General features: G+C 38.9%; 1 protein-coding gene across 1 annotated transcript in view; it reads right to left on the reverse strand.

The window, feature by feature from the left end:
- CHST15 (carbohydrate sulfotransferase 15) overlaps positions 1–16,841 on the reverse strand; it is a 69,446-nt gene that overhangs the window by 14,561 nt on the left and 38,044 nt on the right. Inside the window, exons 2-4 of the mRNA XM_082222779.1 lie at positions 8,401–9,411; positions 6,747–7,086; positions 2,356–2,493 (exon numbers count right to left, since the gene is read on the reverse strand). Coding sequence (XP_082078905.1) covers positions 2,356–2,493; positions 6,747–7,086; positions 8,401–8,946 — 1,024 coding nt within the window. The 5' untranslated portion in view covers positions 8,947–9,411. The remainder of the gene's footprint in view (positions 1–2,355; positions 2,494–6,746; positions 7,087–8,400; positions 9,412–16,841) is intronic.

A 16,841-nucleotide genomic window follows, 5' to 3' on the forward strand; every position in this document is an offset into this window, starting at 1 on the left:
TCAAATTACAAGAAAGGTGATTCTGACTAATCATTAGGAAGAACTTTCTGACAGTAAGAGCTATCCAATAGTGGAACAGACAACTTGAAAGGTAATGAAAGGTCTTTCAAAGGAGGTTTTTAAACAAAGGTTGGATGGCCTTCTGTCACAGATTCTTTAGCTATTATTTCTGCATTTCAGGGGGTTAGATTAGATAACCCCTTGACTTCCCATCCAGCTCAGAAATTCCATGATTCTATTGTTTCATCATCTCTCTCCCCCACCCCATAGCACCGCAACACGAATTAATGTTTGTGAGGAGGAATCTATATTTAACCCATGATGAATTAAATGCTGCTGCATTTATATATCAAATGAGAACAGCGCATTCCAAAATATACCAATTTTTCATAGACGCTAAAAGCATACAACATATGATGAAACTGCCTACTTTCATTAAAAATGGCTCTTTAATGTCCTTAGCCAGAGATTAATGGGGAAAAATCATGTTGTGCTTTCATAAACCATTCTGGTAAATTTATCATAATAAGGATCAAAAATAAATAAACCCTGTCTAAAATGCCTGGAGCTGCAAGGGTAATGTCTTGTGTAGGGCTTCTGAAACCTCCATGGCTTCATCTGGCAATATAATTACAACCCAATAAAGATTTGATTCAGAGATGTTTTTGATTGTAAAATTACTTTCCCTGGTAAAGTTAGAGGGATGTTTATAGTTTTAATTATATCTCTCCTTTTTAATCATTTGACGTTTAATAATGTGGCTCCCTAAGAAAATCTCAGATTTTCATATTTCCTATAGATGGATTCTTGACTAAATTGTATTTTTAACAAGGTGATAAAAAAAGTTCATTATAATGAGCATATTAATTCAGATGATTTCCTGTAAACTATTAAGAAGAGGCCATGTAAACATTTTCCTTAACAAAAAGTTCAGCTCCTTGCAAAGGCAATTGCTCAAAAAAAGTACATTAGCCGTTTGAATTAGCATTCTTTCCCTTACAAGAGACCGATAAAATAAAAAATGTAGCTTGTATGTGTCCTTGATAATAAAAGTCCAGAAAGAGCACTTGAGGCACAATATTTGTTTATAGAAAGAGCAGTGAACCTGCTCATATCACAACAAAATAATGAGGCCTAATAGCTTCTTGATTTAAAAAGTCAGGATATGTCAATAATGTCATAATAACTTTCGTAGGTCACAACAGCTTAGACTTTCCCCAGTCTCAGTAGACAGTAGAATAAATTGGTCCCTTGAAGGAAATCCAACCTATCCCATCTCTTATGCCTAGCAAATGTTTATTGTCACTATATTTGGTTCCTTTATGTAACTAAACAGCAGCACAGCAAGCAGAAATTACAGGTGGAGGTTCCTATTAACACCACATCTCCATCCCATGAAAAGTTTTATTTCCTAAAGTTTCCCATGTCATTTGTAGAGTCTGAGCAGACTTTGTTTCCGACCTGCTGATGCCACACTTGCAACTATCCTGCACTGTCTTCCAAAAAAACAAAGTGCTGTTGCTGAATTAGGGTGACCAGATGCAAAAGAGGAATCCTGTGCCTTTAGCATTGCGTAGAAACAGATATTTCAGCAGGTATAGCTTCTCATGCAAACTACACCACCTGAAATTGCCTCTCCTACCCAACCATTAAAGGTGCAAGGACTCTGTCCTCTTTGGCATCTGGTCAACCCTGCACTGAATGGATCCTAAGGGAAACAATAGAGCTAAAGTCCCATATACGTTATCTCATATATTCTTCCATGCCCATCAAGTTAATCAGATTACTTATTTGCTTCATATGATGTCATTTGCTGTGGTTAAATCAGTGGGACATAGTGATGGAATGCATCTAGATTTCACTAGCAAGTGAAGGTATTTTTTATTCACAAAGTTTTTGCCCGATTCTGCATGTTTGTATTTCTTTGTAGTTATTTTTTATTTTAGATGGACAGGATGTTGCATTGAACACTATATTGTTGCCAAGGTGCTATAAAGTGTTATAAATAACTCAATAATATTAATGCATTTTTAAACAGCCTCTATTTACACTGAAAACAAGGTGCAAAATTAAAGATTTATAATGCTCTTCTTTTCAGACAGATGTTTGCTCAACTTTTCATTACTAGTTGAAGGCACACTTTCATGATGCTGTAAAGCTTGCATTACCCTTTTGCCAACAGAAGTTGTTCTAATAAAATGCCTTATCCACATTTTTGCTATCGTATACTTAGCTTACATTGCTAAGATACAGAGGAGATCAGTGAACTCTTATCTTAGTACAGATAACTACCGATGTTATTAAAGCAAGTCTCATACCAGCAACATAAACCCCTATAAGCAGTAGTTTCTGTACCAATAATTATCTTGTTGAAGTCTTTTGCAGTGTCCCCCTGCAACACACTCTGAATCTGATGAGCAGCCAAGTCAAACAAGTCCAGGTAATCTTCCACTGGGTAGCGATCATGAAATCCATCCCTCAGACGAATTATCCCTGAAAGCAAAAATAAATAAATAAAGTGAGCCTGGAATCTACAGTGGTATAGTAGAGATGTTTACTGCTCTGCCTTTTGGACTATTTGGTGGAAGACCCTGTTCAAATAGCATAATCATAAATAGGATACGATAGTTATTCAATTATACTGATGGTTCAACAAGGAAGTAACATGAATAACTATTTTCTTGCATGGTAGCTGCAGCAGGAATACTGCTTGCATAGAAACAGAGCTCTCAAATAACACCTGGTATTGAATTAGTGGACACATAACATTTGGGAATTTCTTTTAATGAAGTCAAAAGAACCAGGACAGAGACAAAATGGCAATATAGCAAACTGGATTTGATGTTATGTGGTTAAGTACCATCAAAAGAACTTATTTTCTCCAAATTATAAACTACTGCTGTGAAATGTTCTGAAATTTAAAGAACTGATTTACTCTCAGTATATCAATCTCATTTTGTTTTTCAACTTACTTTATAAAACACTATATTCTATTATTTTTTCAGGTTCTTTTTTATTGTAAAATTAACAGTAATAAAACATGTCCAAAACCCTAAATAAGGATATGATAAAAAGAGTCTGAATGGTTGCATGATTAATTTCTACATAATCTATTCCATGTACCAAGTTCTTTGTAGTCTACATGTACATGAACATGAATAAATTGTTCTTATTTTTTCTTTAAGCCACCTTGAGTTCTTGTCAGGGGAAAAGGCAGCACTATAAATAAATATATAATTACAGTTATACATATGTGTGCATAAATACGGACATTGATAATTGTGTATTTATTTCACATGAGTGTAAATACTATTTACATACTGGCCACATAGTAACAGAAGCCACCTTGGTGCTTGCTAGGGAAGCTCTTATTGACAAATCTAAATGGTGTAACCTTATAAAGAAGACCACAGGATGACATTAAATAAGGAAGTGCTAATTAGCATGGTCCAGGGGTCCTTTACCTTTAACCTTTGTATTATAGAACCGGCCCAGTAAGCCAGAAGCATACAGAGCACAAGGAAGGTCCAATAAAATATTTTATTGGAAGATGCTTATAAAACGAATCTCTTTCTCTTTCTAGATTATGGTTGTTTCATTAGGCAGAAAAGTGCACGAGAACCATGAGTCAAAGAAAGTCTGCCTAGTATCTTCTATACTAAAGCACAGTCTGCCACTGTAGAAATGAATGAATAAGGAGATATTAATAGGTCAGGGCAAACTTCAAAGACTTCAGAGCAAAGAACCGGGAAATGCAACCAAGAGAATTATGTAGAAGGCCCAGAGGATTCTGGTTTTAACCAGGTATTTATTATCATGCCAGTGTTTGTGAAGCTGCTCCAAAATATCTAGGTCCTGGCACATCTAGGCCTGATGGTGAATAGACTGGAGGCTGCTATAAAGATGTAGACTGGGTCCTGGAGTCAGGCAAGGAAGTGAGTACCTGATTCATATCGAGCAGGCTGCAAACTTCACAGTGCTCCTGTACATAAGCATGGTATGGCCTGCATGCTTTGAATTGGTTTTTCATGGCCTCCTTCTTTTTGGATGCTGCTGGAGCAATAGCCCAAAGGACCTTATTTGTGCTGTGCCAGGCACAGTAGGCATAAAGGCCTCTTGCTTTTAGTGTATAGCAGTGATGACATCAATATACCTCAAAAGGCCTTGGAGGTCTCTGGACAGATAAAACAAGGCATGGCATGGTGGGCAACCCAAGCTGTATCAAGACACATCATTGCATTAGAATTTAGTAGTTCCTCCCAATTTTTATAGGGTGCTCTGCCCTGTCAGAACTCCAAATCCACAGCTAAATGCCAAATATTTGCAAAATATGGAAGCAAACCTACTTATAATATAACTTGGAATTCTGGGGGAAAGTGTATTTTTTGCTATTATGTTAATGAGTTTCATGTTCTTATGTTGTGTTTTTATGTTCTAAGCCACCCTGTGATCTTCAGATGAAGGGTGGTATATCACTTTTAACGAGGAAGAAGCAGTAGAAGAAGGCTGGTTTATGGGTATTCTTCCATGCTGTTACATGTAACTTGTTAGCATGCCTGTGTTCCACTCAGAGTGGCACACACAGTCTTCTCGGCCAGATGGCAAAGCCCAGAGTTTCTCAGCTTTGGAGATGTACCTGCCTGGTCCTTTCAAATAATTCTAAAACAGTTGTTGTTTGCATTTGGCCTCAGAACATGGAATTTTATTTGAAATAAATTCAGAAGTTGTTTTATTGGGCCAAGTATAGAACTCGTATAAGAGACAAACCACAAAGAATATGCTTGAAAGAACACTGCACACCAATTAAAATCCCTCTGAAATTAGTTCAGCTCAATTTTATTGAGTTTGCTGCTTCAACTGCCTTAGTAGAGGAAACCAGTTATACCAATTTAGTCCATTTCAACTAGAGGGACTTCACTCATACTTGAAAGCATTATCATATATAATCTGAAAAGCAGTGGTTTCCTATTCAAACCAATTTGCAGACAGAAGAAGCTCTGTTGTGTATTCATTCTAAGGCTTTATCTGAAGCAGGGGGAGGGCATACACAACTGAACCTATCCCCTGTCTGGTATAAACCTCAGGCTACTAGGCCATCTATATCACTAATCATAAGCCAAAACACTGGTGTTAAAATCCATAGAGGCTAAACTGTTCCCTTGTGTCTTGAGACATACTGAGCAGAACCAGACTGAAGTGACTACAACCAGGCTTGGCAGGGAAGGAGCTCAGTTTTCAATAATAAAAAAATAATGAAAACATATTCTCTACTGCTTTGATATTTCAAGATTTGAATCCTTGCAACTCTTGAAAGCAAATAAAAATAAATCTGTTTCCTGAACTAAAAATCTTAGGAAACCCGTCAGCAGAATGGTAGCAGGGTCAGTGTCAACATCCACGGGCAGAAGCCCAAGGATTCCAGGTGCTGACGCTGGTCCTGCTTTCAGATAATCATTGTAATTGCTTCCAACCCTCACTCCTGCCAAACTGGCACTCAAGCAAGGTAGATATTAGAAACTGTTGTCACTATGTCCTTGAATGAGCTCATCATCAGATGGGAACTAGCACTAAGTCTGTTCACCTTTCAAACCAGGCCAATATAGACCGTGGAGTCAAGTTCTGTTATACAACACTATGCAGCTGAAGCATCTGGGCAGGCTAATCACACCTGCCTGTATTCTGAGATAGCTCAGTTGGTAGAGCACGAGACTCTTATTCTCAAGGTTGTGGGTTCGAGCCCCATGTTGGGCAAAATATTCCTGCATTTCAGGCGGCGGAACTAGATAACCCTTGCAGTCCCTTCCAATATTATTCTATGCAACTGGCACCTTTCCTCCAAGGGAAAACCCATGCAATCTGCCTTATCCTTGTGGCTGCATCATCCATATACCAGCCACAGGCCCAGCACCAGAGTTCCATGGGCAGCTGCCCTTGACATGAGCCCTTTGCTTTGGGCAAATGAAAACCACTGATTCTCCAGCACTACAGCCTTAGCAGCTGAAGCACCCAGCATATTAACTCCACAAAATAAACTACTCCTACACAGGGACCTCACATACTAAGAGGGGGCTTAAAACAGTGGAGACTAGCAGAACTTGCTCACTAAACTGCCCCCTCCCTTTTATGATGCTGCTGCTGTATATACCTGTCACTTTCAAGGTTAAGGGGTGAGAGTCCCTGGGGGCAGGAAACCAAGAGCCCCACTAAACCTGGTATTGATCAAGCCACATGGAACTGTCAAAAAGAAAAGCAGCTCTCATGTTACTGCAAGGCACTGCCTGAAATGGTATTTTGAAAGAACTGCACAAAAAGGCAGATTTGTATAGACATCTGCTTATGGCCAAACAACAAACAGTGCTACCCATACTAGGTTTTTCTAGTTGATGACAGATTATAAATTTGTGCAATGTTAAGACTTGTTCTGCACACAGCTGTCAAGCAACCTGGGCATTATATAGATCAATTAATTAATATTAGGGCAGGCTATTGTTTATACCAATCCAGCTGATAGGCTTCTCTATATTAGGCTACTGATTTGGGGGCTTGTTACGTGCACTTCCAGTGTGTATCCAAGGCAATTTGCCACAGATACAGACATTAAGGCTAGACCTATTGGTTTCCAGCATTGGGTCTACTGCTAAGTAGGGATGGAGAAACTTAAAAATGAAGAGATGCTGCTTCCAAAGGAAGATTTAAGAATTCATTTCTGCAAAAACAACTCTGTGTCAGATAGTGTGTTTACTCACCAAACCTTTTCCTTGTCCACCAGTGAGGCTCCTTAATTGCTGAGAATCTCACATCAGGATGTAACCTGAGCCTATCATAAAGGTCTGTTGTTCCGCACTTTGGCTGGCCTATGATGTAGAAATGGGGAAGGCAGCGTAGCCGGTAGTGCTTCTCCTTGTAATGATACAAATGGCTCCAAAACACCTTTCTAAGGTAATCAAATATTGTCCTAAAACGTTTGGAATACAATGCATATGAGTTTGTAGCATAAGGATCCCTAGTAGTGTTTCCTTTGTATTCTTCATACCAACAAGGATTCTTGCTGTTTGGAAGAAACTTGTTAGGAATTACGGAGAACATCTGCAAAACAGAGAATAAAAGCTCTCATTAAGGCAGGAAACGAACATGGTACCACTTCCGGTTATGATAATCCTATTGTTTACACATTCCAGACATTTTAATGTTCCGATAGCCTATGCTGTTGCACAGATATAAGACCAGGAGGATATGTAGAGCTGGCAGAGAAGAGGAATATATTTGTAAAGCCCAGCTCTTAAACACAAAAAGAAGTGATATGGTTATCTAAACCTAAATATTGCATCTATGCAGACTTCCATAGATAGAATTGTATTTTAAGAAATTAATTCCTAGAGCAGATGGAATTCATCTATGTATAACAAAATTATAATGCATCAACAGAAGGAATAATTTGAGAAAAGCAGCACACACTACATAATACAGCAATTCTCTACAAAAGCTTCTTCATAGCAACCACTCTATTAAATATGAGGGGTTGGGAACCTTTTTTTAGCTCAAGGGGCTTCTGGGACCCACATGCCAGTGCTGGGTGGTACCAGAAGCAAAAATAGATGGAGCAACAAATGTGAATTTTACCATTGTACAGTAGGCTAGTTTCTATACACATTCACACACACACTCTCTCTCTCATCCATCCAGACAAGCAAACAGCATTATCAAATACAGATAGGTAGCCGTGTTGGTCTGCCATAGTCAAAATAAAAAAATTCCTACCAGTAGCACCTTAAAGACCAACTAAGTTAGTTCTTGGTATGAGATTTCGTGTGCATGCACACTTCTTCAGATACACTGAAACAGAAGTAGCCAGATCCTTCTATATAGTGAGATATATGCAATTTTGGCTTTACTCGCAATCCTCCAGAACGTACCCCCTGTGCAACTTGTGAGTCTATTGTACATACAATTGATAAAAATCACTTTATTTAAGGGTCTGATCTGACGGGTGGAATGTCTATGATCATCCAGCTACAGTAACTACCTCACTGTTTGATCTGATCTTCCCATATTTCCAGAGGGAAGTTATAAAGCACCACAGTGGCTTTCCCTAGGCTCCAACATGTGTGTTCCAGCTTCTGAGACTATCTATTGTTCTCAATCATATCTACTACTGGGTCATATCAAAAGCATGAATGAAGAGATATACACCTATACAACTGATAGGGAGTCCCAACACCTTGCTAAATGTCAGTGTTAACCTAAACTGAAGTGCATCTGCCTTGATTCCTCAGTGAGTGTTAACTTAAGAGTACATTGGCTTATAACAGCATCACTCTGTTGGTGTTGAATAGATACTACAGAGAGTAATGGTCAAGGTTACCATTTTTTAATAAATAGTTCTCCCTCTTGTATACTCACATGCATCTCTTGTTTCTTCAAATCTTCTAAGTCTGGAAGATGTCTAGTTATAAACTCAATGTTTGTAGTAATTGTGTCAATAATTACTTTAATGCTTGGATAATCCTTTGCATATGAAATATTCATTTTAGATGTTTGGTAATGGTCTTTCATATCACAGAGGCTCTCATTGTCCATTAAGTTTGAACTGCTAGTAAAAGCTCCATATCGTAGTGCTGGCTGCATCAGCAAGAGGCCACGTTTAGCTCCAGTCAGTATATAGGATGCCATCACTAGCATCATTATTAATAATCCAAACATTAAACTGCATAGTTTTCCTTTCTTCAAGCAAAACAATCCAGTCCAGCTTTCACTGTGATAAGTCCTTACTTCTAGCACTGCAAGCAAGTTCATCTGTTTGCTATCCACGTGCAACAGAACTTTATTTTTATCTCTGCACAGAGAAGGACACTCTTTAATATTTTGAGTTGGCCGCTGGCACTTGAAACACTGTCTGTGCAAGTCATTTGATAACAATGCTATGCAATGTTGAATGCAATGCTTCATATTAGTACCATTAAAGAATTGGTGTAAGGAGCCATTTCAAATGGATGAAAGTCACTTTCTACAAGCAATCAAGAAACTTTGTCAAATCAGTATATATATATATTTTTAAAAATCAGACTAACCAAAATAGATGGCAACTACTGAAAATAATATGGCAATGTATTAGAGGCACATTATACTTGATCTGGACATACAAAATTTTCTTTTTAAGTTGATGATGATGACTTCAGGTTTTTCCCATTGAACAAAATGAGGAGAGTGGGATTTCACTGTACAGAGTGAAGAGACACAAAAAACAAAAGGAGCTCATTGTCCTTTCATCAAAATTAAACAAATTTAGGTATGTGAGAGAATAGGTTCTTCTTGAGATTTAAATATATTCATTTAAAATGTAGGTTCCAAGACAGAGAAATGATCTGGAGTTCTTCATTTTTATAATCACTTCAGAGGATTCTGTTGTGTAACCTAGAAGAGAACAAAGAGAAAACGTGAATAAAATTATCTGTCCAGAAGTCAGATCAAAGTGTTACTCACTTTATTAGGTAATGGACTATTAACCCTGGTTGATGAATCTATGCTAAATTGCATATTCAGCGGAAAGGTAAATTCTGAGTACTGGGAATAAGTATAGATGACTTGGAAATGATTTGGACAGGAACTTGAAGGACTAACTACTTGCATGAACTTGCTGAAGTACTCAGCCCCTTTTGAGGTGGTATCTATCCAGTGCCCCATCCTCTGAGGTGAGGAGGATAGCAACAAGAGTCAGGGCCTTCACCAAACCATAAGGCTCCCCCCCCCCATAATTTGGGGGGGTTAAATTTCTGCTTTTTACTTTGGTTTTTAATAGCATCTGGTGCATGCTTCTGAACTGAATTTGTTGTGTGTGTTTATCTGCTTGATTTTTCCTTGATTGTTTTGTGGTATTGTGAGCCATCTGAAGAATCCCCATGATTAAGAGGCAGGATATAAATATTTGAGATAAAGAGATAGAAAGATAAGGTACATGGAAGGGAAAGGTGGTGAGCGTGTCAACTGACAATTTTATGCTGGGATATTCTGAAGACTATGGTACAGATTACAAATAAGATTAAGCTAAGCAATCATCTGGGTCAAGATTACCCAGTGGGACATTCTAAAGGCCAATCTAATGGATCTGTGGGGCAAGAAAGTTGTTTAGAAAGGGAGCAGCATCTGTGGTTTGTGTGAAGGCTCCACAGGCAAATTTTGAGCAAAGAATAATACTAGCACAGTGTATTTTTGAGTAGCAAAATTCACCAAGTTTGTATTGGGCAGGAAGAAAAAGCCATGGTTAAGGGTTCAGGAATACAGCAGCCCCTAGAGATTCTCAAAAATGAATTGTGGCCACAAATTGATTTCTGTTTTCCAGTCCTTGCTTGGACATACTCATTATTAACCTAAGCAACAAAGGGGTAATAAGTAGGATACTTCTGGAAAGAAAGTAATTGAATGTCTCTTTTTTTCAAGATCGATAAAGAATATTAAGCAGCAGCACACACAAAAAATGCATCAAACTGTTGCAAATAAATTTTAATACTGTGGAGGTAGCATATTCCAAGAATTCAAGGGGAAATGAGAATATGGCTATATCAGACCAGAGCATTAACCCTTTCTCTAATGTGCAGTTCAAGAAGAAACACTTGGACCTTTAGGTATGTATAGCACTGGGATTTTTTTTCTCTTCCCTACCCCATGAAACAGTTGTGCTACTTGTGGTAAATCCAAAGTCTCACTTAAGCACACAGAGCCAGCAGCACAAGTCTTTGAAACAGAGCCTTAATTGCTTACATTCTATTAAATTAAAATGTTGATCACAATTAAATTTCAGCAGGACAGAAAAGCCTCTGATTCCATTCTGACATACCATCTTTAAAGTATCTATAGCATCAACTAACATTTTGTTTATATCATGATTTCAGAGATGTAAACATTATGACCAATCACATTTTACAAAACATAACTGAAATTATGTGTGCTACAAGAAAAAAAATGAACCAAGAAATCACTTTAAACCACACACTGCTGCTCCTTAGGGATGCTATACTCTACGATTTCATTCAACATTTATTAAGCACACCAACCTGATCCCCACTTCCCAGATGAATACATAAGATTGTAATGTAGTTGTTGCATTGTCTTCTGTTGCTTTTGTAGGAACTCTACAAGCTGAGTTAATGGCAAATTAAACTTCATTCTTGACGAGGCATGGGAGCCCACACTGATCAGTAACCAGCTCCTTCAGCCAGACCACACCTCTGACTCATAGATGTTTCTCTTAAAGTTGCCACATGCAGGAAACTGTATTAAGTTGCTAATGCATGCATTAGAGCAGGCATCCCCAAACTCGGCCCTCCAAATGTTTTGGGACTACAACTCCCATCATCCCTAGCTTACAGGACCAGTGGTCAGGGATGATGGGAACTGTAGTCCCAAAACATTTGGAGGGCCGAGTTTGGGTATGCCTACATTAGAGATATCCTTCCGTTTTCCATTAGGGATACTGTTCTTGGCTCAGAAAATGTATCAAAATATGCATTAAAATGTTTAGATGAATATAAGAATATGTTTAATTTATGTCAAAATGCACATAAAATGTGTTTTAGGAGACTATATGTACAGAAATGCATGTTTTGTTGGGGAGAAAACGTCAGTAAATGTGAATTTTTATACATTGTTTTAAAATGCAGATTGACATGTAAACAGGGTGGACTAGATTTAGGAATGGGCTTATGGATGCAAAATACACATGGACCAGAAATAGACATCCATCTATCCCCAACTGTTGAACCACAGAAATAAAATGAAAATTGTGCACATAAGAACTTAGTCTACAAATAGGGTTCCCTATGCTGGCTAATTGGCTATGGAGTTTGAGAAGTGCAGAAAAAACTTTCCACTACAGCAGAAAAATCCCTTATGTTTAAATCATATGTTTGATGAGAGATAACCTTTTGAGGGACACCTAAACAACTTGTGCAAATACCAAGCTTTTTCCCTCCTTTTTGTGCCAACTCTTGAACACTGATTGGACCCAGATCTTAATAACTAACATAGACATAAGTGCCCCTTTCCATGAGATGGTGATCGATAAGGTAGCGGCCTCTCAAGTCAAGACATTATTGGAAGTTTCTATGCCAGGTACAAAAGTTGTTATTCACCCTAACTTTTAGTTAAAGTAGTGCTCCTAACTTTGTCGGAGTAAGATCAGTGAAATCTCCAGTCCAAGCTCATGAAGAATCTATTTATATGTTATTTGTAAACCTCCTTTCAAGACTGCATTTTTCTGATTCAACCAATTATTCTGGTTACACAGTAGCGAGAACAAAGTTTGCTAAATAGGACACAGAGGAAATCAGATAAGATTCAATATGGTTGGTAGAATACATGTTATTAGACGCCTGCATTTACAGGTGTTTTTGACTTACAGAAAATCTTTCCGTCTGCAATTTGTAAAAAAAAAAAGAGACAAAGAACACAGCATATAAAGAACACAGATTCATGTTATCATTGGCACTGGAAACAGGTACATTCCAGTTTTTACTTTGTAAAACTAGCAAATATATAAAAGAAAATTATTACCATGAAGTATTCTTAAAATGTACCAAACTAAGTCTTCAACTACCAGTTGCTGCTTCAAGTGCTTCAAAACAATGTTTTCTTATACAGTTCTTATGAAAACCAGCTGAGTCCCTAAGGGCTTAACACTGACTTACAGGCATAATTACTGTAAGTTTGAAAAAAGTTTGTAATTAAAATCAGCAAATGACAGAAAGTGGAGCATTTGAACTTCTTCTTGTGTTGAGCACCGGCTTATGTCTGAGTAGAATTAGAAGACCCAGAAGGAGCCTTCAGAAATGTTCAAAAGCATTATTAGAGATATATGTGCCAGTGCATAAATAAGAACCTTCATATAACAACTCCTGAAAATAAGTTTCAATATGATTACTCACATTAGTAAAAGGAACACATGGATGGGTTTTAATGACCCTGCAGGCTTTAAACTAAGATGTTAAGAAAAGGGAAAGAAAGAGAATTGCAAAAATAGTAAGCTCTCTTCATAATGATTGCATAATATGATTATGGAAGATTTAAATAAATGGGATGAATTATTTAAATAAACAAGACAAATATGTGATTCGCATTTTACAAGGGTTTGTTTCGCTGTGATCAAGTAGTATATTTGCACACCAAGAATGATGAAATACTGTAAACTGCTATAGTAGCTAGAGAATAGGAAATTACTCACCCTTTAAAATTAACTATTAAGAGCAAACTTTAACAGTGACATGTAACATTTTTTCTACATGTTCAATATCATGGTGTTTTAATATACGGTACTTGCAAACCATATGTAGCAATCCCAGCAGAAAACTTTAATAACCTGAAATCAGGATGAAGGAAGAATCCATTGTATCTGGATTTATACCAAAGTGAGCATTGCTGCATCTTGCATTGAGTGCCCATTTATGTGTGAGTGGCTTGTGCAGTTTATTAAAAGTAGCCCAATCAATTATATGCAAAATTATGCACCGTGTGTGTGTGCGTGCGTGTGTGTGTGTGTGTGTGTGTTATAAAAGGACCAGGCCCCATGCAGTACTACATTTCTGAAGAGTAATTTTGCAAATATTAATACATGCATACATATTAATACATAAGTTTCTGGGTAGTTTTCCAACAGCACTTCCCATAACACAGCAAGAGAGTTAGAGTAGCCAGTAAGAGAGGCAGTGACAGCCAGTGTAGATAAGTGGTTAGAGTGTTGGACTAGGATCTGGGAGACTAAGGTTCAATTCCCCACTCAGCCATGAAGTTCATTGGGTGACCCTGGGCCAGTCGCTGGCTCTTAGCCTAACCTACCTTCCACGGTTGTTGTGGAAATTAACGTGGAGAAGGAACAACCATGTATGCCATCTTGAAGTTTTTTGGGGAAAGGAGGGGAATGTAAATGCAATAAAGGATGTTATCAGATTACCAAAGTACAAAGCTGGTACATCAGCTATACCTGGTGAAATATGCTATAGGCCACAGAAGTCAGTTGGGTAGCACCACCAAGCTGCAAATCTAATGGAATAGGGACAACTAAACACTCCTTCCCAAGCCAGACAACCCCCCACGCAGCAGCAGCAAATATTCTATATTTTACAGACTGAGCTACGTAACTGTTCTTGATATTATGTTTTTGTACACCTGAAGATACAGCTGTGACTTCAGAAAACTGGTCCAAATCTTTCAAATGGGAGGAAGACCAGAATAGAGCTATTTTTAATGTGTAAAATGTCAGTGGGTATCTGACTGACTTGGGGATGGAATCCAAGCAACTCAATTCTCACCCTGATCCATCAACCTGCTCTCAACTTTTGTCTGGAGCTACGAAGACGCTATGAATAACAATTTGTTAAAGAGGAGATTTGGAATTTCTCTTCAAGGCCCATCAATGCAACACTTGTTAGGAAGCTCCATTCTTGAAGCCAGACAAAGCTTCTATGACTGACATTAATTCTTATTCTTCTAAAAATGAACTGTCAAAACTATATTAAAGAATGCAGAGCTATGAATCTTGCATAATGCTTCTAAGCCTTGCCCCCATTCCCCGCACAAGCAAATTTATTGTGACACTTCATATGGAAACAAAATGAATAATAATTTATTAGACCTCTACTGGAATTTATTGGAATGCTTTGAAAGGTATTTGCATTTGACGAACTATACCATTTCAATGTGCATGCAATGCAGTGATGATAGATGGCATCGATAGCTGGAGCTTGCTTCAATATGGATCTAATTTGTGTCTGTAGTTCCTAATTCAGATATGCATGTGGATCTCCTTAGCTTGATTAGAGTGATTTTTTAAAAAATGAAACATTCATATAGAATATTACAAACCGGTGTGAGAGCCCCCGTTAATTGCTACACTAGTAGAATGATGCAACAGGGAGTCAGTACATGTCCAAATCTCTCCAGCTGTTTTGAACTACAACCCTCATCAATAATAATAATAATAATAATAATAATAATAATAATAATAATAATAATAATTTATTATTTATACCCCGCCCATCTGGCTGGGTCTCCCCAGCCACTCTGGGCGGCTTCCACAGAAACCAAAAAAACACTAAAATATCATACATTAAAAGCTTCCCTGAATAGGGCCGCCTTAAGATGTTTTCTGAATGTCAGGTAGTTTTCCATCACCTTGACATCCGATGGGAGGGCATTCCACAGGGCGGGCGCCACCACCGAAAAGGCCCTCTGCCTGGTTCCCTGTAGCTTCGCTTCTCGCAATGAGGGAACCGCCAGAAGGCCCTCGGCGCTGGACCTCAGTGTCCGGGCAGAACGATGGGGGTGGAGACGCTCCTTCAGGTATACTGGGCCGAAGCCGTTTAGGGCTTTAAAGGTCAACACCAACACTTTGAATTGTGCTCGGAAACGTACTGGGAGCCAATGTAGGTCTTTCAAGACCGGTGTTATGTGGTCTCGGCGGCCGCCCCCAGTCACCAGTCTAGCTGCCACATTCTGGATTAGTTGTAGTTTCCGAGTCACCTTCAAAGGTAGCCCCACGTAGAGCGCATTGCAGTAGTCCAAGCGGGAGATAACTAGAGCATGCACCACTCTGGCCAGACAGTCAGCGGGCAAGTAGGGTCTCAGCCTGCGTACCAGGTGGAGTTGGTAGACAGCTGCCCTGGATACAGAATTGACCTGTGCCTCCATGGACAGCTGTGAGTCCAAAATGACTCCCAGGCTACGCACCTGGTCCTTCAGGGGCACAGTTACCCCATTCAGGACCAGGGAGTCCTCCACACCAGCCCGCCCCCTGTCCCCCAAAAACAGTACTTCTGTCTTGTCAGGATTCAACTTCAATCCATTAGCCGCCATCCAGCAGGTGTAGTTTTGGTGATGACTGTTGTAGTCCGAAACATTGAAAGGACACCAGGCAGGCAAAGACTGACCTAGAAGGTGATTTATATTAATTTATTAGGTTTGTGAAATGCTCTCCCAAGGGAGGCTTGCCTAGTACCTTCATTATACACATTTAGGCAAAACCATTCATTTTCAACCAGGCCTCCGCCAGGAGAAAGACAGGTGAAATGTGTCCTTGTTGATTCTCCTTGACCTCTCAGCAGCTTTCAATACCATCGGTGATGGTGTCCTTCTGGAGCAGTTGTCCAAGTTAGGGGTGGGTGGCACCACTTTGCCGTGGTTCTGGTCCTACATCTACAGGTTTGGTAGTGCATGTGCTGGACTGATGTCTTGTTTCAGTAATGGACTGGATGAGAGTCAATAAACTGAGATTCAATCCAGAGAAGACTGAGGCACTGTTGGTGGCTGTTTCCCTAGACTGGATGGGGTTACTCCTTCTGAAGGACTGGATACACAGCTTTTGGATCCTTTTCTGTCACTTGAAGCCTTGATGGGCTCAGTGGCACAGAGTGCCTTCCATCAGCTTTGGCTGATGTCCTATCTGTGCCTCAATCTGGACAGGGATAGTTCCACCTTCTGCTGTCTATGCTCCGGTAACCTCTAGGATAGAATATTGCAATGGGTTATACATAGTTCTAGCTGGGACTGATTGGAATTGTAGTCCAAAACATTTGAAAGGTACTAGGTTAGTGAAGGCTGATCTTGAAACATTTGGTTGGCCACTATTGTATTTAATGCCAGACCATATGGACTTTGGACTGTTCCAGCAAGGAAGTTCTTATAAAGCATGTCCTTCTAGCCCATTAGTGTGGAAACTGTGCACTAAGTAGGACCAGATGACTGCTTCTCCAGCCTTTGCCTTCAGTTCCTTTAGCTACTATGTGAGTGTTATGTATTTATGAGATGAAACGTTTATTTATTTTTCCTCAATAGCTCCCACAAGAATAGACAATTCT

Source organism: Podarcis vaucheri (genome assembly GCF_965113315.1).
Source record: "Podarcis vaucheri genome assembly, chromosome: 5".
NCBI lineage: Eukaryota > Metazoa > Chordata > Lepidosauria > Squamata > Lacertidae > Podarcis > Podarcis vaucheri.